Source organism: Drosophila subpulchrella, chromosome 2L, assembly GCF_014743375.2.
Source record: "Drosophila subpulchrella strain 33 F10 #4 breed RU33 chromosome 2L, RU_Dsub_v1.1 Primary Assembly, whole genome shotgun sequence".
Classification (NCBI taxonomy): domain Eukaryota; kingdom Metazoa; phylum Arthropoda; class Insecta; order Diptera; family Drosophilidae; genus Drosophila; species Drosophila subpulchrella.
The window spans coordinates 21,182,148-21,204,547 of record NC_050610.1 but is presented as its reverse complement, the minus strand read 5'-3'; the positions used below and the strand labels follow the sequence as shown (position 1 = coordinate 21,204,547).

Genomic DNA, 22,400 nt, shown 5'->3' with positions numbered 1-22,400 from the left:
TTCGGACCGAGTTGTGGAAGCATTGGCCGCACGGAGCTTTCTGCCTCCGATTTGCCCAAGTGTCGTCACCGATAAGGCGGGCGTATTTAATTGGTTCTTTTTTGTGCTATTTTATTATTTCCGAGCGCTAGCGTTTAGTCGAATTTTGTCCGAAGCTGCGTGCGGGCGTGAATCTCTAAAGGCAACTTATATAATTTCTTATAGACCGATCCATATATCGTCGTTCGAATTTCTTAAGAGCTAGAAGAAAAGGTAAAGAAGTGTAGAAGAAAGTGGTTCGTTATGTTATAAATCCAAGTAGTATCTTTATAAAGTTCAAATCAAAGATACAATCTTCAGCGCATATTTCCCGAAATTTTTCCAACAAACTATTGCTGTTGATGATGCCACTTCGAAAACGATTCTGTGACCTCATACGCCTTATTGAAAATCCAGTACGGATACCATATGGCTGCAATGTAACGTTTAAAAATACAAGACAAAACAAAAAAAAAGCTAAAACACTTTTGACAAACTCTTATTGTAGTTAATTTCGTTCGGATAAAACAAAAAATTGGCACACCAAAAATAAACAATAAACATCTAGCACTAGAGCAGCGCTACTTTATAGCGATAGTAGTGGGGTGGTATACACATTAAAAAAATATTGGTTCTAACTGAATATCATATGTAGCTAAAACTACATCTTATTTTGAAATATCAAATTGGTCAAACATTTATCTAAAAAAATATTTAAGTTTTAAAAAAAGTGATGAAAAACGACTGTGTATTTCTGAAACCTACTTTTTTTTTTACGAGATCATCTTGGTTGTTTTTTTAAGCAAAAAAAATTATAAGTTCTTACAAAAAAATTATTAGTTCTTACTGAATATCATAGAAAAACCAAAAAACCCAATATGAAATATCATATATGGATCAACATTTTTGTGAATAAAAATATATTTTAAAAAATGTAATGAAAAAACGAGTGTGTTATATCGATTACTTATTTGTAGTGTTTTTTAAAACTTTCATTTTTTTGGGCACACCCTACTGACAAAAAATATTTGTCCTAACTAAACATCATAGGTAAAACTAAAAAATGTCAATATGAAATATAACTTGGTGATAAACATTTATCTAAAAAAAATATTCAAGTTTTAAAAAAAAAGATGAAAAAACGACTGTGTTATTTCTGATACCTACTTTTTGTTTTTACGAAAACTTCTAGCTTTTAAGCACACCCTGATGATAAAAATGATTATTGTGAATAAAAATATTTTTGTTTTTAAAAAATTGTGATGAAAATGGACTCTGTTATTTCGGAAAATTATTTAATGTGTTTTTAAAAACTTCTTGAATTTTTTTTTCGAGCACACCCTTTTGACAAAGATTTTGGTTCTGATTGAATATCATAGGTATAACTAAAAAATGTCCATTTAAAATATCATATGGTTATAAACATTTATCTTAAAAAAATATTTTAGTTTTGAAAAAAGTACGTTTTTTTTTTTAAATGTATTGAAAAAGCAACTGTGTTATTTCGGATACTTCATTTTTGTGTTTTTAAAAACTTTTTAAAATTTTTCCAGCCCCCCCTAATGACAAATATTATTGTATTTCCAAAGATTTGGTCCATCGGTTTCAAAATTTTGGATTTCTGTGTAGGCAGCGTCGTTCTCGCGATTTGGAAGCGGAAAACGCTTTTTCGTCGCGTTCCCTTTTTTATTTTCCAGTTCGGGTGGGTTGGCATTTTGTTTGTTGATGTGGCAATTAAGCGCGCAAGTGTGCGCGTCGCATAGAAATCGGCATGCAGAGCTGCAGCCCCGGATCGGGAAACTATATAGCGAGTGGGAGGTGGGTGGGGGGTGGTGAGTGGGTGATTGCGAGTGGGTGGTGGCCGCAACACAACGGAGGCGCCTGCCGAAATTCGCGTGAAATTAAAAGTTGCCGCAAATATATAGCCGCAGTACTGTCACAAAGTTTTCCGCCTCGGCGTTTCCGCTTTGTTTACTTGCCGAAAATAGTGTCAAGTTTGGCCTAGTGTGCTCTCTTGTTCACTTTATTTATTCAAGGCGCTTCTTTTGTGTTCGGTTTTTGCTTTTTCGAGTGTGCTCGTTTGGGCCTGGCCAAATGAAATGGAAGACAATTTACATTTTCGTTACAAAATGCACTTCGAAGGCCAAGGTGAATTTAAATAGAATTCAATGTATGTGGTGGCTATTATTTAAAATTCTATATTCCCCGTACTTTAAACTTTTCATTGCTCTAATACTAATATTGGCCAAGTTTACAGACGTCGGCACATGTGTTTTGCATTATGCCGAAGGGCATCTCTATGCTAAACAATTATTTTTGATGAATTAATATCAACCATGTGGAAGCGATAAATTCACGCCTTTATAATAATATAGGTCTGCATAAAAACACAGGCCAATGCTTCTAAGAAATTAAAGATTTTTTTTAAAAGGGAAATGTTCTTGGTAATTAAAGATAAATGTTATTGGTATGAAACCCCTTTCAGTCAAAAGATACAACAGAATTTATTTCAAAACTTTTCTTCATTCTTAAAAAACTTTGTATTTGTATTAAAGCACCAGGTGGTTTTTTTATAAAAAAAAATTAAATTAAAAAACCAAATGTTCTTGGGAACTAAATATTATTATTATTGGTGTATGTTGAAATCCCTATCAGAGTTTAGATATAAATTCGAATATATCATAAAACCTTTTATAGTTAGAAATGTTTATCAACCAAATTCCAAATATAATAATCTTAATCTTCATAAAAACACAGGGCGAGGTTTCTTAGAAAGTAAATATTTTATTAAAAAATATTTTCTTTTTCTGGAAATGAAAGATGAATATTATTGGTGTATATTAAAACCGCTGTTGGAGTTTAAAGTTCAAAACGAACATATAAAAAAAAAAAAATATTTTCCAACTAAATTCAATGCTAAATTATTTTTTTAAAGATTTTTTAAGATTCATCCAAAGATAATTATTCAGATTTGAATCTTATTTTTAGATATACATATCTTGCCTACTAACTTATGTTTTTTATATTTTTATAGATTTTACTGAAATAACTCTGGACGCACAACAGCAAAATGAGTGAAGTTCCCAATCCCACGCTGAGCAACGCGGCCTATGAGTCCTCCATAACTTCAGGAATTTACCACAACATAGCCACGAACTATGCAGATCAAAATGTGGCCGTATCACCGCTTCTGCTGGAGGCCACTCTATCCCTTCTCTTCCTGGGATCGGATGGAACCACTGCCGAGGAGCTGCAGAAGCTGCTGCGACTGAAGCAACGCTTCCCCAGCAATGCCAAGATGGCCAACTTCTATGCGTCGGAACTGGCTAATATCACAGGGGATGCCGATACCTGCCTGAAGTTACAGAACCGCCTGATGCTCCAGCCAGCTCCAGGATCAGAAAATGGTATTGCCGATGATTTCCAGAAGATAGCCCAAACCTATTTCCATGCCACCGCCGAGTGTGTGGACCTGGGGCAAACGGAGAAGCTGCGTCGCCACATCAACGAACAGATCCTGGCCAGCGTCGGCGGCGGCAGCTGGCAGGAGATCCATGTAGAAGCCACTCCCACTGCCAAAACCCTGCTCCTGCTGGCAGCGAATCTCCAGAGCAAGTGGTTCCTGCCCTTCAGTGCCTACAGAACCGGACTCTATGAGTTCCACAGCGGCAGCCAGGTGAAATCTGTGCCCATGCTCTTCGATGACGATATGTTTGTGAAGTTCGCCGAGCTAAGGGATCTGGATGCCCGCGCCATAGAGCTGCCCTACGAGCATGCCGAGGAGCTGTCCATGCTGCTTATCCTGCCCAATCAGCGCAACGGCCTCCAGGAGCTGGAGCAGCAGCTGCGCGACCTGGATTTGGGTGCACTGCAGCAGCGCATGCAAATGGAGGGAGTGCAGGTGCTGCTGCCCAAATTCAGCATCGATTTCGAGTGCAGTCTGCGGCAGCCCCTGAAACAGGTCAGTGTTATAGATTTCCAGTGGTTTTATTTACAAATATTTCGACCAACAGCTCGGCTTTGAGGAGTTATTTGCGGCCTCAGCGAACTTCAAACATTTGCATCCATCTGGCAGTTTGCCCGTGGTTGATGTTCTTCAAAAGCTGCGTATTAACTTGAACGAGTCGGGTTCTGGACAGGAATTGCCTCGTATAGCAGCAGGTATTTCGTTTTAAATAATATATAAAAAACTATATATAACTCACTTGAAACCCTCTTTCAGATTATAAACCCATTGTGATCAGCAATTCCTCGCGACAGAAGTTCTTCCGAGCCGACCATCCATTTTTCTTTGCCATTCGCAGTGAGCGGGTGACCTATCTAATGGGTCATGTGGTGGAATTTTAATGCTCACTTGGAATTTTAGAAATGTGTAGGGGTTGTGCAACATAAGTTAAATAAAACTAATACTTACTTAACTCATAAGCAATATGCTGCCGAAGATAAGATATGTTTTTTCAGTGTTTGGTATTGTTAACTGGATTTGTTCTACGAATTAGGAACACGTTTTATATAAATGGATTGGCCAGATGGTACTCGTACTTTCGGTTATACTCTTTTAGGTACATAGCAAAAATGCAACAGCTGGGGGATAGATTTATATACACATTACTTATGGTCAGAATAAAAGTAAACAGCCAAAACTAAAACACCTTGTCGAAGGTTAGGAGCTTTGGTATATGAAAGATAAATGTTTGATAAGGTTCCATATATTTATGGGATTATTATTGAATTTATTTGTACAACAAGACATTCGTTATTACCACAGACTTACCACTTTCTATACATCTTGAACTCCAAAAGATTTAGCCCAGTAATAAAACACCTCCGATTTCATAGATTTTCTAACAAGAGTCTTGAGTTTATTTAAAGATATATCTGTATAATTTGTTTTGTTCCAGAAATAGTCCTGTTATGTTTATTAGTTTTACAATTATTGTATTTTGTAGGTTTTTTTATCCTTGTCTCTTAATTTGGGGCTTAATTTTGCTTTAATTCTAGGAAACTTTAAATGGAATCAAAAACATGTTCACACCCTAATGTGTTCTCGCTCTTCAATTTTTCGTTTTCATTGTGTTCTGTTCAATAGGCTTTTTGTAAATCTAGCTAAAAAGTTATCATTAGTTTAAATTCTTTCAATTTGTTTTACATATGCAATGACGTAAATATTAATTTGTATGCTAAACATGAGACTAGTTATGATTGATGTCCGAAAATCACTTTAAAAGACATTAACTTTGAACATTTCATGGGTCGAGAATGGAAACTAAGACTGGATGGGCTCATTTGATAAAGTTTTTGGGAAAAAACCAGGTCTTCAACCGATTGTTATCCATATTAAGCATACATATCTGATGAATATTCACAGAGATTTCTACTGTAGTTTAGTTGATGAAGTTTGATTTACATATATTTACATGTTTCGATAGAAAAACGAAGCCTCTTAAATGCATCTTAGTGGCAGCCAACTTACGGATATTGCTATTGTTTTTGCTGGCTATCTTCAGTGGAGGATGGTGGTGGACCATTACCACCTCCATCTGTGCCATCCACAACACCCCTGTTCAGCAGGTAATCCAGATCTAGGGTGATGCGATCCAGAGTGGCATCATTGCCCCCACAGCCACTCTGCGTCGAAGTGGGCGTGGCTGGGGTCGTGGTCGCCGTGCTGGTGACGCTGGAGGTGGTGACCACGGCCATGGAGACCATGGTGGGCAGCAGGGGGTCAAAGGTCGTGCGGGACGTTGGCTCCAGTATGGTCACTCGCTTCTGCGTCTTGGGCGTCTGGGTGGGCAGGGACATTGCTGGAATCGCAGGAATCCCAGCTCCACTCAGGTTTCCGCTTATGGTCGGAGGTGGCGCCATGCTCAGGATTAGGGAGCTGGGCACAAAGTCCACGTAGGGATTATGCTGCAGCGGAACATAATGAGAAGTGCCTGTGGCATTGGGCATTATGGCACTGGTGTGAATGCCAATTATGCTGTCTGCAAGGAGAGGGGAGCAGAGCAGAGGGGAGGTGGTCATCAGACACTAGATCGTGAATAATGCATGCCCATTTAAGCCCAAGTGTTTCTCTATATTGCTTTTTCACCGGGAGAAACTTGCTTAGTAATAACGTAATTAAAATCTAGATGGGTAAAGGTAATTACTTTTTTTTTTCTAAAAATAAATAAAACAGAACCTTAAAAATGTTATCCTTTAATTTTGCTATTAAATCTCTTCACAATTTCGTTTAGTAAAAGATATTATATAAAATGATTAGCCTTTTTAAGACTTTTCAATGTGAAATTCAATAAAACATTTTACAATTTAATCGTGTTATGTATTCATTTAGTATAACTGATTTAACAAAATAAATATTTTTTAATTTGAATTTGTTTATCCTTTTATACTATAAAATTTAAAGCATTTAAGAAAAAATAATCAAGTTTGTAAACAACTAAAAAGGTAGGTTTGTATTAAAAGTTAAATCTATAGTCATATCTCTCACAATCTCGTTTAGTTTCAGGTCATAAAATAAATAAATAAATTATGATATTAATATTTTGAAGCCTTTTTAATTTAAAATTAAACACATAAAAATTCAAACCTTTTAATGGTGCTATAAAATCTTACCAAATCTCGTTCAGTATTGGTGATTAACTTAAATGTATAAATAATAAAAATACATTTTTTAGTCTGTGATATTTGAGAAAAAGTAACCAAAACATTTTTAAGTAACTAAATATAAAATGAAATATGTTTATAAATCTATCTTCTAAAAAATCTCATTTAGTAAAAGGATCTTAATTAAATAAATAAATAATGAAATACATTTTCTAACATTTTATATTTAAGAATAATAAAATAATTAAAATAGTATAAGATAACTAAAGAAGTATATATCAATATTTGAGTATTACGATTATAATATACAACTTTAAACCCTTTAAGCCCTTTTTTCCCCTGTGTACTTACCGGCTGCCACGCCCTGCAGGATATCGAGCGTCTCCACGCCCACGAACTCGCCGCAGGGTCCTGGGCGATAATGCGTCGGCTGGTGGTGCAACGTGCGCCTCCCCAGGCTTCCTGTGAGTCCGCCCACGCCCATGCCCATGGCCATGCCCCCTCCTACGTCCATGCCCATGCCCATGGTGTACGCATCGTAGGCAGTGCCACCGCCCAGGATGGCACAGCAACGGGTGTCCGGGGAGGGGGCCACCGAGAGGGTCTGGCGGTCGCCCAGGAAGGACTCCGCCGCTCCATCTGCGCCCGCCTGGCAGCGCGGCGCCGTCGAGATGATTGTCAGCGGCACGGCCACCCCAGATCCGGACACGGAGCACGGTGCTCCGGACAGCTCCAGGCCCACCTTCGATTGCAGGGGCGGGGCTCCTGGGCCGGCTGACGTGGCCAGGGATCCGCCTGTTGCCGAGGACACGCCTGCATTGGACATTGACAAGGACACGGCGCAGTCGTTCTCCTTCTCCTTGTCGTGGTTGGTGTAGACTGTGAAGGGAGATGCATAATGGGTTAGCAGGGAAGCTGGCGGGGATTAAGGGTACTGTAGAACCTACAGCTCAGCGGACTATTCACATTGGCCGTCGTCGTCGTGGTGGTGGTGGTGGTGCAGTAGTTCTCGTCCAGGCTGCTCCGGCTGGTATTGAATTTGGCCTGCTTGAGGGAGCTGTTCTGGCTGCTCCCGTTGCTGCCCAGGAAGGGGGGTCCTCGCAGCTGGCTCTCGGCCCGGATGACGAAACAGATGAGGATGGCCGAGCCCTGGAAAGGCGATTGAATCATGGGGGATTGAATCTCCTGGCATAAACTGGCGGCTGACCCTAATAAAAATGCGTTTGTCAACGGGATGGCTTGTCGCCCAAATGGAGTCATTAAGGCACGAAAGAGGACCCTTCGATTACGGGATAGGTGGTCCCTTTCGATGTGGAATCAAACCAAGCGATTGGGAAATTAAATGCATGACCAAAAGGAGGCCATAAATTGAAGCCAAACCATATGGCCCATATAGTATGTATGTTTGGGTGCCCATTATGTCCTTTTTTCATGAGCTCAATTTATGGTAGGCATTCCCCAAATTCCACATGCCTGGATTTTCGAACCAAATTAATTGCTAAATTAGCAAAATAGTCTTGAGCTTGGTGTACTGAAGTGTTCGAATTGTTTAGATTCCCTTTGGCTACTCCCGAAGGATATTTAAATACATACATATCAAGGAAAGGTACTTATGCACAGAGAGAATAGGATAATCCCCTAGATATTATAACAATGATATTATAAATGTGATATAATAATAATGATATTATTTTAGAATGAAGATATAACGAATATATGGTATTAAGTTTTGATATTGTAAGCGAATTTATGTATTTAAAAAGAATACTAACTTTAAAAAAGTTTTGTTTTTAAGATTGACGTATATATTTTGTATCTCATACATATATATATTTTGAATTCAACTATCGAAATTTTTAGAAGTCTTTTTGTATTTCCATTATTATTGTATCTAAATTGATAGCTAAAAGGTTCCGTTCTTTAAAATATTTCTGTTATTAAAGATAAACGTAGATATAATGGTAATATATTTATTTTGAATTATATGACTTAAAGTAGGTACCAATATTATTGGCAAATTTAATCGAACTTTAAAATATACATAAGATTAAGGATTAACTGAAACAGTTGTCCATCAAGGGTTTTATATCTGTTTAATATAAAAATCAGTGATATATAATGGTAATATATCTATTTTGAATTGTATGACTTTAAGTAGGTACCAATATTATTGGCAAATTTAATCGAACTTTAAAATATACATAAGATTAAGGATTAACTGAAACAGTTGTCCATCAAGGGTTTTATATCTGTTTAATATAAAAATCAGTGATATATAATGGTAATATATCTATTTTGAATTGTATGACTTTAAGTAGGTACCAATATTATTGTCAAATTTAAAAATCAAGGCTTAAAATCAAGGTTTAACTGAAACAGTTGTCCATTAATCTAAAAATCAGAGATATCACATCAGAGATATCACATCACAAATACTAGCTCCTTTATTGTGGAATTGATGACTTATAGCTGACATTCTTTTCTTCTTGTGCAGTCTGTGTCTTTCGCTCTATTTAAATAATTAAACAGCAAGAGCAGACGCCCACAATCAAAGTGATTTTGGTGCACATTAATAGTCCTGGACCAGCAGGATTGAGAGGGTTGTAGACATTGTGGTTGGGGTTCCAGAGGGGGGGCGTAGAAGGGGGGTCTGCTCGACCTAATTTGTTTGTGTTTGGATTTGAATGTGCCGTGTGCGAATATTGCGTATACGCCGAGTGGAACGTACACGCGCTCACTTGCCGGCTTGCCACATCAAAGTGTGTGCGTGTAATTATGTGATTAGTTTAGCCAGGATACTAGATATAGAGTATCCAATGCCCCCCCTTTGCTCCCCCTCCGCCTCCGCCCATGCAGATAATTGTTTATTTAATTGGATTGAGCTGATTGCTGGGCGTACGCGGCAGTTAAACGCTTTAATGTCTATAAAAAATGTAATGTAATGGGGTTTTTCACCATGCCATTGCCGTAAATCAAAGAGATTTGAAACACCAGCACAAGATGCTGATTCCACTCAGGTGGTTGACTAGAGGGCACTTATTTCATTTGCACAGCAAATCACCGAGAAGTGGAATAAAAAGCAAACAATAACAGCTGGAAGTGGAAACCAAAGTCAAGTGTCAGAGCCAAGGGCAAAATAAACACGAAAAGGCTTCTTTTCGAGCTCTTTGATCAGTCAGTTAATGCAGTCGGTTGGCAGTGCCACGCCCACTCTCGCTTTCAAACGCCCCCCAACCCTCCATATTCCTGAGTTGGTTTTTTGCATGCATAATTTTTTGGGGAAGGCAGGTGTAAAAATATGCAGGCTTTACACTTTGATAAAAAATGCAACTTAAATAAGTCCTCGGAAATAAAAACGAAATGCGATTTGCATAAGCCTACGCGGTACATTTGATGTTGAAAACCCCCCCTCCCCAAATGGTTTTGGGCAGTGCGAATCAAACATCCCGAACTTAATCCTATATAGTTGATATATATGTGTATATGGCAACCAAGCGCTTAATTGAATTTCAATTGCTGGCAGCTAAGTGGATGTAAACGGTTGCCCGCACTCACCAATAATATGCACGATATGCCGAACGGATATGCCCACAGTGTATCCGTTTCCGGTGAGGAATTAACATAAACGATGAAGAGTCCATCGCTGCTGATTTTGGCCAGGAGCAGTCCGCCCGCCCGGTAAAGTAATCCGAATCTGTGCGAATACATTAGATTAGAGGGAGGAATATCGTTTCAGTAGGGTTTGCCATTCGGTTTGGTTATCTTATCAGATTAGCTTAGACAGAAAGAAATGGAAATTCCACAAAAGAGAGGAGACATCATTAAAATCTTAGCATATACCCCCCCTTAACTCCCCTTTATATTTTGAGATGCTCTTTTTTTTTGCGACTTACCGCCTTTGCAAAGCCAGATTGAATTTATCCAACGGATGCGTATGCACATTGCGATTCTTGTGCCACAACCACAAAAGTTTCTTCATTAAAATGGCAAACAGGGCCGAGAAGAGCAGTATGAAGAGCAAATCGATGCAGATGAATAGGATGAAGCTCAAAGAGGGCGAGGCTTCGCTCAGACCGGAAGTGAGAGGCGCAGCCAGGGCGGAAACGGAAGTGGCGGTGGTGAAGCCACTGCTACTTGCAGTTCCCAGGCCCGTGATTGATGACGTTGACATGGTGGTGGCCACCTCATCATCCAGTGCAGATGATGAAGTCTCTGTTGGCGGGCTGCTGGTGCCATTTCCCATCAAAGCCTCCGACTCGAGGAGTAAATTATCGCCATTGAGCAGGGAGTGCGAGGAATAGGCGGACTCCTCTTTCCCCGCGTTGTGTGCTTCCGGGAACGTAGATCCTGTCCGGAGGACCTCCAGCCACCAGTGTCGTGGCCACTGGCCAATGATGCTGCAGATTAGCGGGCCGGCCACGGCAAAGAGGAGCGGCAGCAGCCAACTGATGCCGATGGCGCCACGCATTCCTGCCGCAGATGATATAGTGGGTGGCAGGCGACGCTGGCCGGGATTGGAGGTGGTGGTGGCGCCCCCTAGAGGCGACTGAGCCCGGATCTGCGTGATGTTGCTCAAGCTCTCCAGATCCCGTTCCCGTTCCCGCTCGAGGCGCCTCTTAGTCGGCGTCGCCGGCTTGCTGCCAATCTGCAGATACTTCTGCGGCATCAGCTCCGTGTGGATGGCCAGGGCAATCGCAATCAGCGTCGAGATGCCCAGCAACAACAGCGAGGCCAGCGAGCTGCTAATGATGCCGTGCCAGCTCTGCAAGAGGAGGAAATTATGAGCGGCCGTTAATAAGGAAATGGAAATGGAGTGCTTTGACGGCTGAGCTGCAACATCGTTATTTTTAATTAAATATAAAAAGTTGTCATCGTGCAGCAGCAGCAGCAGCAAAAGCAGCAGTAACAACACCCATTTGGTGGTATTTTTTTTACCCTAATGGCGACATTTTGGCATAAACTTTTTATTACACTTTCGCCCACGCTTCGGTGATTGGACATTGGTTATTACAAAGTTGTAAACAATTTGCGCCACATCATTTTTCGGACCCTGCCTTCATGGCCAATTAGGTAGCGGTGTCCAAAAAATACTGCGCACTTAACATGCATCTTAAATTGCATTTTATATGAATCTTAGGGCTAATTGGTTTTGGGGCTTTGACAAAATTAGTTTCTATAATAGCTAGTCACAATGGGCGTTTTATTTTACTTATGTGAATATTTGCTAAAGAATTCGCGTTTTATGTTTCCCATCCGAAAAGTGTTTAACAAATAAAACGTATACATCTACTTATGTTTAGATCAATTAGAGGTTACAATTGTTTAAGGTCAATTTTGGTATATACATTTTACCTAAAGAATTCACGTTTGATTTTTTTGTGCTTAATAAATATTATTAATAAAAATATGTAGTACAAACAGAGGTTACAAATTATTAATTAGATCTATGTTTTCACCTATTTAAGTTTTTTTAATGGTAAGGCCAAAAAACTCATTGGAACTTTATTATAAGTACATACATTTTATCTGAAGAATTCGCGTTATTCTTTTGATTAATTTCTAATTGAACTGAACTAAAGTGGCTTACCATTTCTGCTCTTCTTTCTTAACCCTTTTCTACCAGTCAAACTTATATCCTTAACTCAAACTTAACTTAAAGTTAAGACTGCCGTCGGTTCTCATCATCTTTAGTAGCCTTCGGCCCAAATGTGTGGAAAACATTTTGTCAACTTTTTAATTTTCAATTTACAATACGAAAACGAATACGAATATTTCCACCCCGTCAGTTTGCCGGGGAAAATTATGAGTTAAGTGCGCTTAAAAGCTTTCGCCTTTCACATGTCCTGCTGCAGTGGCAAGACCCCCCCCTTCCCCACTCCTCTCACCCGCCTCGAGGGCGCACGGGTCGTATACGTAATTTATGTTTTCTTATTTATTTATCGTTTTTTTTTGTTGCTCGTCGTTCCGTTTAACTGTCGTGCTGAAATTGTATTTTATTTATGCTCGCAAATATATGCAATAAGTAAAATGAATATTTTAATTGTATTTATTGTGGCATTGCGTGGGCGTGGTCGTGGTTTGGTGGCTGCGGCTGACGTCCATCGCCGATGGCAGCCGCGTCTTCGCTGCTCCTCCGGTGGCCCTGGAACATCCTGCTCCTCCTCCTGCTCCTGCTCCTCCTGATCCCGCCACTGTGACACGTGTTTCAAACCATAAAATTTGCATGTGTGCACATGTTCGGGTGTGGTACTTTTTAATAAAGTTGCCCCGGCCGCGTGTGCGCGCAATTAATGTGCAATAATAATAATAATAATAATTATAAGTGTGTGCGCATTCTGTTATTAAGACAAAGTTTCCCACTGGCTCTTAAAATGCCGCGAATTCCGAAATGCGCATTGTGCAACTCATCGCACTGACGTAAGTTGCTCATTAACTTGGCCAACACAGAGGAAAGAGTCCGCATTGTGCCCGTGGGCCAGTCTATGCCAGGTTTTATTTTATTGTCCGGTGTTCTGAGTCCGAGAAGGGGGGACTTTGAGAATCCACCACAGGCTGCCTACTGCTGCTAGCACAAACGCTCGTTATTCAAAAATTCCCCCAATGGCAATCCTTTGAGACGCAACCCGTATTGCGTGCGGCAGAAATGTCGATGCAGATAGCGAAACATACTCGCTCCACGGTCGGATTCCCAGGATGTGAGTACATCTTTGTGCCTAGGTCGGCACCGCCATCGTTTGCCTTTGTCAACGGTTCGAAAATGCGAGTGCTCCCAGGAGCTGCACGGCGAGAAAATGGCCTCTCCTAATCATAATTCCAGCATTTGGTAACTGTCAAGTGTTTCTCAATATTGAGAACATTACCGAATTTCCGCTTTTCCTTAAACTTATTGAAACATACCGTAGTATTTTGAGATTTCATTAACCATATACATTAATTACAACATTACGGAATTCGGAATCACGGAATAATTCTAGCATTTGGCAACTATCAAGTGTTTCTCAATATTGAGAACATTACCATATTTTCGCTTTTCCTTGAACTTATCGAAATATCATCGTATTTTAACATACCGTAGTATTTTGAGGATCCATTCTATCAAGAAAATGTAATCACATAATCAGTTTTCTACTATTTTTCTATCAAGACTTTGTCAATATTCGAAAAATTGCTCTATTATACATTTCCTTATAATTTATCAAACTATTAACGGATTTTAGTATAGCATATCAGCTATTTAAGGATTCTATTATTCATTATTTATAGGTATCCTTTACAATAATAATCATATATTTACCGACACTTATCAAGGCTTTGTGAATATTATGGAAATGACGAATTCTAACATACTATAGTTTTTTTTAAAATTCCATTTACCTCTGACTTTCTTGACAATCCTAATTTAACAACTCCATTTTACATGACAATTACCAATAGGTAATATATGTCAAGTATGGGAAGAAGTGGAGTCACTGGGTATGCTCTTTATTTGGTATGACATCTGTGCCTATCGAGTGTTTTTTTCCAAGTGTTGGTTCTGTTCTATATGCCCTTGCTAAAACCTTTCCATACTGCGACCTCGCATCCTTTGCTGAATCTTTATCTGCAAGTGCCCGCTTCTTTGTCGTCTCCGCGTTGTCGTACACAATGTTTTATTTGTTTTTCATTCGTTTATTGAGCCGTTGCTTCCACTGCGGACCAGTTTATTACTAATTCAAAAATGTTATTTCTTGTTAGAGCTTTGCAGTTGCTTGTTTTTTTCGCCGGGCGTTTTCACGACCCCCGGGGATTAGGCAGCGCAACTTTATTCGCTTATGCTTTTTTCGTTTTACGTTTATAATTTAGACGGCTTGCGGGTGCTTTGGGGACCGGGACCAGCAGCAGGACCTCCACGACGGATCCTTGGCCAATGGGTTGGCATATATACATATATTCCTCCAACGCGCTCGGGTTAGCGTCTTTCCCATTAACATTTTCCCACTTCAAACGTCTGAGAGGGTGCGTTTATAAATATTAATTTCGATTCTGGCTCCTTTCGGGGAGATCCTGCCACCTGACCTCCGACCTCGGAACTTCTGCTCCTGCTCCTCGGAGTCGAAGTCGGCGTCGTGCATTGTTGACTTTTAATTTCCTTCGAAGGAGGTCGACGCCAACAGGTTTGGGAATTGTTTTCCATGAATTTTCCGTTTGGCTGCCACGAAAACTAAATGTAAATTATTTGCTTTGTTGTCCACCGAGCTCTGAAAATTCCTTAAATGGTATGGTATGATAGTATGGTATGGTAACGACACGCTAATTTGTTTTGATGATGATTACAGATTTTTGCCTTGGCCTTGATTATTATTTGAAAAGCCATCTTTTGGGGAAAATTGGTGATTGCCGCAGAGCAGACAACACCGCAAATAATTACAACTTAAGGGTTTTTTGGCCTGCTAGTTTAAGCCAATGGGATTTTCCATCTTTAAAGGTTGTGGGTGGGGGAAAGTGGGTGTGGGAAAGTCGTTTCTGTTTCGATTGCCTTGCGCCTTCCCTTATATCATGCAACACTTTTTGTTATTACTTTCTCGACTCCTCGGTTCCCACCGAATATATGTATGTTTGGTTTTGGTTTTCGGGTTGCTTTGCTTTCAGCTTGGCTTTCCTCCATTTTACTTGTTTATTTATTTTGGCGTAATTAAATTTCACGCTTTGGTTGCCTTTTTTCTTGTTCCCAGTGCAGGATCTCAAAGGCTTTGTTTTAAAGGGCCGCATAGCACTAGCGCATTTAACTGCACCGGGGCATGCCTTTTTGTGGGGCATTTAAATGCTCGGTGGTGGGAAATTACAACACTTAAGAAATGTTACGTCGAATTTGAAACGTAGGTATTTTTTATACTTCTCTTTACTACAGTTCACATTTATTTATTTATGAAAATTTTAGATATATGATATACTAGATAAACAATATATTAAATATGTTAAAATTCCTAAAAGGATCAAAGGATTATCATCATCTAGCATCATATTTATTTATAATAAAATAAAACAAAACCATGTTAAACAACCTGAGATGAAGTCCTTGTTACTCACTTTGTTAATTCACTTTGAACTATTTGTTAGCTCTTCTTTTTTATAATATTAAGTCTCTTATTTTTATAGAAATTCTTATATATATATTTCTAAAAAATAATCCCTACTGAATATATATTCATAAACTCACGTATCTATTTATTAAACCATTCTGAATATTATTAGAATATTTCTTATAATACCTTTCTTTGGCCTTCTACCAATTTCTATACTTTTCAAGAGACCTGTTTTATATTCTGACAGACTTTTTATAAGCGTATCATTTTTGATCGAAAGGTCTATAAAAATCCGTATTTATAATACCAAAAAATTATATAATTTCCACTCACCACGGGCAGCATTTTCATGAATCCCAGCAAGTAGATGAGCATCACGCTGGACGTGGACACGCAGAACTGCATCTTGAGGAACGTGACGGCGCACTTGCGATTGCACCAGATGGGCGCCAGGATGAGGAGGGCGGATCCGCACTGGAGGAGGCAGCAGGCGCAGCTGGCGATCACGAAGATGGGGCGCTGCGGGACCTGGGACGGGGTGGCCTACAAAATAGGAATGGGTTTGCAATTGGCGAGAGCCCGAAAACAATTAGCAATTCAAACTAGCGGCGAAGCGAAGGCTAAAGTCGGCCAAAATGCTGTTTGCCTTGGCAGGCAGCCGCCGACAATCGACCGAATTCAAATTTGGTCAGGGATGCACTTTAAACGGTGGGAATCGCGTTTGAGGTCTTTAATAATATGGAACCAAAGTAATATACATTTTCAGGGGCAGTTTACTTTATTTCTTAGGTTTAAAGCTGAATTAAATGTATTATATAATAGGAAAACAGTTTAAAATAAAATTAAGGAAACGGAAATATTTTAGATTGGTTAGCAAAAGTATAAAACATGGTTGTATATTATTATAATGAAGGCATAGTAGAATTTATAAGCTAAAGTATTTTATTTAACTATTTTTTTTATTTTCAAATTGTTTTTAAAACTGTAAAGCTTTAAAAATTGTGTTGCAGACCATTTATTGTTTATCGGTAAGCTCTGATGACTAAAAAAATCCACAAAAAAAATGGTTTATAATATTCGCTAAGATACAGTAAGCTACGGATACCCAGGTTATGAATGGAACCACTGGATTAAAGACTAACAGGGTCACTTAATAAATCCCCCCGGGTTTTTTGATCGCTGTGCATCCCTGATTTAAAGTATTTCCGCTGTGACTGAATGCCAACCAACGCAATACAGAATTCAGAAGCGAAAACCAGAAAAAGCGAGTGCATTTGGAGCAAGTTCATGGCGGCGGAGGCCAAGTTGTTGATTGCGAGCAAGGGAAGCGGAAATGCGGACAAAGAGTGGTCCTCTGGACCCCAGTTTCCCACTCCCCAGGTGGAGGCCACTAAATGGCAGGTCCTAAAAGTGGCCATAAATCAAAGGGGGCCCTTCCACTTTGGTACACGTGAATTGCATGAATTGGCCAACTGGCTTCCATGGCCTTGGCGACCTTGGTGACCCTGGCTTACATTCGGCTGGCGCTTGGTGAGCATGACCACGTAGGTTCCAGACAGCGGGCAGATGCAGCGCGTTATGTTGGCCATCAGGTGCTTGGTGATGCAGAGGTCCGATCGCCAGGTGGAGTCGAAGGAGGCCTTGTAGTCGTGGCTGAGCGGATAGTGGGTAATGGATTTAATCATCAATCGCTGGATATAGTCTGCCCCCCACTCACCCACAAACGGCCACCCAATCACCCGATTTGGGAACGCTCTCGTGCTGGAAGATTATCTCCACATGACCAGCCTCGAAGGGCAGGTCCAGGGGCTCGCGGAAGTTGTCGTTGGAGCGATTGGACTGGAACAGCCAGGTTTGGATGATCCGAGAGGCCAGCACATAGTCCGAGTCCCTGGGATCGCTATTAGATGGGGAAGTTTAAATGAGCATTTTATAAATAATAGTTGGAGATTATATTTTATTAATAGTTTAAATAAGTCTTAAAAGTGTATTCTTACAGAAACGTGTTTTTAAACATATCCCTACATAATTACACACAGAAAACTAATGGTATCTATAAGATGCCTTATACAATATATGGATGAACTAAGTTTAAGTTATCCCATTTAAATTTTATTTACTTATTTTTGAAAACGAAATGGGGGTCATTAGATTGTTTATATTTTTGTAATACTTTATATTACGGTTTATGAAAAGTAAATCTTTGTTATACCCAAAGTAAAATATCTTAATTTATTTTTGCCTCTCCTTCCGCTTGATTTATCACTTTATTAAAATGTTATATTCTTATTTAGACTGCTTGCCCCCTTACATTATTTATTGTCTTTAAGAAGTATATTTTGTAAAACCACAAATATTATATCAAGACTTTTTTTTACCATCTCCTTTCTATTGATTTAATTATTTTTTGAAAAAGTAAATTCCTTTCTCAATGTGTTTATGTATCTTATCTATTTCTTTTAATAAAAGTTTTGTACTTTATGAAAACCATATTACAAGCTCCATGGTATGTGTCAAGATTCAGCTTATCAGATCTAGCGTCTGTCTCATTTTTTATGGGCAATAATCAAGATTTGATGGCAACTGTGTTGGCATGTTGGGCACATGTACCCCGGAAAGCATACTCTTTCCCCAATTCACCCATATTTTTTCCCTTTTGTCCTGGCAGCTGCACATTTGCATTTTGTTTACAGCTGGGGAATTACACTCGTAGCTGTGGTATTGTTGCTAGTGTTTTCCAGCTGGATGTAATGCGCTTAAGCCAAGGAGCCAACTCGTCTCCTCCAACAGGACTAAGGATCCAAAGGAGGCGGAGAGTGACAGCAGTTGGCATTACACATATTTGAGGACTAGGCAAACATGGCTTGCGAATTATACATTGGTGGCCATAAGCCGGGATTTACCAACAAGACAACTTTCTTGTCTTAAATCGGGGAATTAAACATGTGCTTCTTTAACTCTTTCTTCTTTGCCAGCCCCTATTTACCGGGATCGTTTAAATTTGGTAACTTTTGTGAAACTTTCGCCAGACGGCTATCAAGAGCTAATTAGCGGATCCGGGAAAATCAGGAAACTTGTAGCTAGTTCGACTCACCTGCCACGCGTGTAGTAGGTCTTGGGGAGAAAACTTTTGAGATTCTTGTACGAGATGACCGAGGCGAAAATCGTTGAGTTGGCCATGATGTGCAGCAGACGGGCTGAGAGCCCAATGTCCATATACAGCTGGTCCGAAAACAAATCCTCCCTGTATAAACAAAAAAAAGAGGTAAACAGCAAAAATCTATAAGATATGATGATCATTTTGATGAATTTCAATATCTATTTTTTTTTAGATACGGGACGTAACACTTTGAAATGATCGCCATACTGCTTCTTGCTCTCTTTTTCTGTTTCGGAGAGTTTCGCCATCTTGCTTTTGGCTCTCTTTTTATATTTTGGAGAGTTCCGCCATCTTGCTTTTTGCTCTTTTTTTTATTTCGGAGAGTTTCGCCATCTTGCTTTTGGCTCTCTTTTTATGTAGCGGAGAGTTTAACCATCTAGCATTTTGCTCTCATTTTTAATTTCTGAGAGTTTCGCCATTTTGCTTTTGGCTCTCTTTTTATATTTTGGAGAGTTCCGCCATCTTGCTTTTTGATCTCTTTTCCTAGATCGTAGAGTTTCGCAATTTTGCATTTGACTCTCTTTTTCTATTTCGGAGAGTTTCGCCATCTTGTTTTATGATCCCTTTTTCGCCATCTTGCCTCTGATCTTTTTTTGTACTTGGGAGAGTTTTGGGAAAATCAAAGAAATACCATTTCTCAATATCAAGATTACATTATTCATAATAATAAATAAATTTACCATGCGAATTTGTTTTTTCATGTGTATGAAAATGCATGAGCCGCCGTAAATCAGGCAAATTGTAGTCGCCTGCACTTAAGGCACTTAATTAGCTAAATTAGACACTTGGAAGCCGGGTGGCCTAAGAACCTGGAAGATGGAAATACCTGTCCGGAAACGACAAGGTTCTCCGCCTTATACTCGTACACCTCCTTTAACTTGGCTGCAAGTTCGCCGAGCTTTTCCACTTTTATGAGCCATTCTTCATGCCACAACCTCGCCTGTTTTATGCATTTTTTATTTATGTTTGCTCATAAAATAAATTTTCCATTAAGAGCCCTCCGCCTGCAAAGGTGGCGGGGGGAAAAATCGTTTTCCTTCGTCGCATATATTAATCAAGGGGCCGTAAAATGAAGTTTACTGTTTACTCGCGTTGCAAATTTGCATTTCGCCCCATTCGTAATTAGAAATTATAGCCAACTCGGCTGGGATGGAAATCAGATTTCATTTTAGAGGCCATTTGTCTGTTTGTTTGCTGGTTTGCTGGTTTTCAGGTTCTCACGATTGCAACTCACCCGTAAATGCGTAAATTAAACGGCAGCGTTTTCACCGATGTCATGTAAATGCGCAACGAGTTCAGTCGGTCCAGCGAGAGGGTGTCCTCATCGACAGTCAGGATGCTGGAGGCACCTGCTCCCGCTCCCGCTGCCGATCCTGCTGCAGTGCCTCCTCCTCCGCTGCCGGCTCGTGTTGCCTGCAGGCTGCCCGCCGGCGCCGCGGAAATCTCACCTGCCGTGACCCCTGACCCGCTGCCATCGTCACCCGCCGCCGGCTGGCCCTGGCTGCTCCCACTGGTCGAGGTGGCCAGCTGGGAGGCCGCGATGGTCTCGCGGTTCAGCGCCGCCGATTGCGTCAGCTGCTGCAGCTTTTTAATTTGCTGAAACGAAAGCCGGAACAAAAGGTTCGAGCGGGTAAATAATGGCTTTCATCGGTGTCCACGCGAAAATCCACAGTCCACATGTGCCGGTAAATTGTCAATGAGTGGATCAATTTGGGGTCTCGTATTTTAAATGAAATTTCGAAACATTTCAATAGAGTCGTAAGTTATAAAAGTTGGAAAAAGTTAATACTTACTATAAATATAAAATCTATAAGAAAAACATATATTGTTTTAATAAATCATAGAGTTAAATTTTTGAAAAAGATTAAAATACATTTTAAGAAGGTTTATTTTCATCAAAAATGTAAACTGTAGTCATTTTGAAATGCCAAAAGAAAATTTCAATGGAGTCGTGTGATATAAAAGTTGGAAAAAAGTTATTACTTACTATAAAGTTATTACTTACTATAAGTACTGTAATAAAAACATATATTATTTTAAAAAAATCTAAGAGCTAAATGCTTAAAAAAGATAAAAATAAGTTTTAAGAATGTTTATTTTGAACATAAATGTAAACTGCTTTAAAAATGGCAAAAGAAAATGAATTTTAAAATTAAAGAATAGTTAAATTGTAATTTAAATTAAATTGTTTATTTTTTTAAAATGTTTTTATGCGAAGCAAAAATAATAGATATTTTTCTATAAAATATATTTTTCTTTAAAGTTAATAATCATCAAAAAACAAACCGAAAAAACAAACCCATATTTTAATAAATCTTAGAGTTAAATGCTTTAAAAAGATAAAAATAAATTTGAAAAAGGTTTATTTTCAACAAAAATGTAAACTGAAGGCCTTAAAAATGCCAAAGGAAATAGGATTTCAAAATTAAAGGATAGCTAAATTGTAATTTAAATAAAATTGTTTCTTTTCTTATAATGTTTTTATTCAAAGCAAAAATTATACATATTTTTCTATGAAATATTTTGTCCCTTAAAGTTGATAATCATCAAACAACAAACCGAAAACTAAAACAAATGCCTGGAAGAATTGTTGTGATTGCTCTTGCCTGAAAAATCTAAATAAAGTCATATTCATGTTAATGTCCTTCTCCTGTGCCAAAAGTATTTCAACAAAAATTGGTTTGTATCTATTATTTGTTTTCCTTCTTTTCGTTTTGCCCCCAAACCAGGATTTATTTTTGCAAGTGTGGCTGAAATCCGAGTGTTTGCCAGCGCCTCAATTCAATATGAGGGATAGGTAATACAGATAAGTCGCCGGCATATGCCATGTTTATATTTACCCGGCATCGGCCACACAAACCTCTGCCAACAACAATCGACTGGAGACCGGCGATGAACTTTGCCCAAAATCAAGGGGGGGGGGGGAATCCTGGGGGAGGGGGGATGAAAGGACCAAGTCGGTCTGCCGCCGGCCATGTGGCATATTTTCCGGATATTTTCAGACGGGCAACAGAAAGCGCAGTCAATGAACCCGGGCCATAAAAATCATAAATTGCTACGTTCTCGAGTGCAGTTACAAAGCCATAAACCCAGGCCAATATAAGCAGGACCCGAACTATAACGTTCGATTTTCGCAATTTGTAATGCGAAAGCCATTCAGATGGATCTCGAATTTCGCAATTTATAATGCAAAGCCTGTGTGTGTGTGTGTGTGTACTCACAGAATTCGTTACTCGGCAGTATTTCCTGCACAAATCAAAAATAGCACCGGACTCAACGCATTTGTATCTGTATTTTTTACATAAGATACAAACATACTGTACTGTGCCGGGCTAACTAATCGAAAGCGAAAACAATTCCAATTGGAAAAGTTTGTGTAATGGAACTTTTCCGAACACAAAATCAGAAATCAGGAAAAAGAAAAAAAAAAAGGAGAAGGAAACCAAAACTTCAGCATCATCAGGGCATTAAGCCTTGCTGCAATATATGTACGAGTGCCACGCCCCCGATTACGGCCACGCCCTCGAATGGAATCCAATGCCCATTCAAATGTG

At 39.3% G+C, this 22,400-nt stretch overlaps 2 protein-coding genes across 6 annotated transcripts in view; one reads left to right on the top strand and one right to left on the bottom strand.

Moving 5' to 3' along the window:
- On the top strand, window positions 1-4,449 carry LOC119548670 (serine protease inhibitor 42Dd). Its single transcript, XM_037856109.1, has 4 exons — window positions 1-252; window positions 3,053-3,979; window positions 4,032-4,179; window positions 4,241-4,449. Exons 2-4 carry the CDS (start codon window positions 3,089-3,091, stop codon window positions 4,363-4,365), a joined length of 1,164 nt encoding a protein of 387 aa, XP_037712037.1. The 5' UTR covers window positions 1-252; window positions 3,053-3,088; the 3' UTR covers window positions 4,366-4,449.
- Window positions 4,450-4,854: 405 nt separating this feature from the next.
- The window catches only part of LOC119548666, a 131,506-nt gene continuing 113,960 nt past the window's right edge, over window positions 4,855-22,400 (bottom strand). For 4 of the 5 annotated variants that reach the window (XM_037856098.1, XM_037856095.1, XM_037856097.1 and 1 more), the window contains exons 12-21: window positions 20,081-20,442; window positions 18,781-18,930; window positions 17,404-17,586; window positions 17,201-17,339; window positions 16,020-16,229; window positions 10,518-11,386; window positions 10,180-10,318; window positions 7,572-7,773; window positions 6,976-7,503; window positions 4,855-6,002 (exon numbers count right to left, since the gene is read on the bottom strand). In XM_037856098.1, the coding sequence (XP_037712026.1) occupies window positions 5,500-6,002; window positions 6,976-7,503; window positions 7,572-7,773; window positions 10,180-10,318; window positions 10,518-11,386; window positions 16,020-16,229; window positions 17,201-17,339; window positions 17,404-17,586; window positions 18,781-18,930; window positions 20,081-20,442 (3,285 nt within the window). In that variant the 3' untranslated portion in view covers window positions 4,855-5,499. The remainder of the gene's footprint in view (window positions 6,003-6,975; window positions 7,504-7,571; window positions 7,774-10,179; window positions 10,319-10,517; window positions 11,387-16,019; window positions 16,230-17,200; window positions 17,340-17,403; window positions 17,587-18,780; window positions 18,931-20,080; window positions 20,443-22,400) is intronic. The other variant, XR_005219317.1, reaches the window with a different exon arrangement.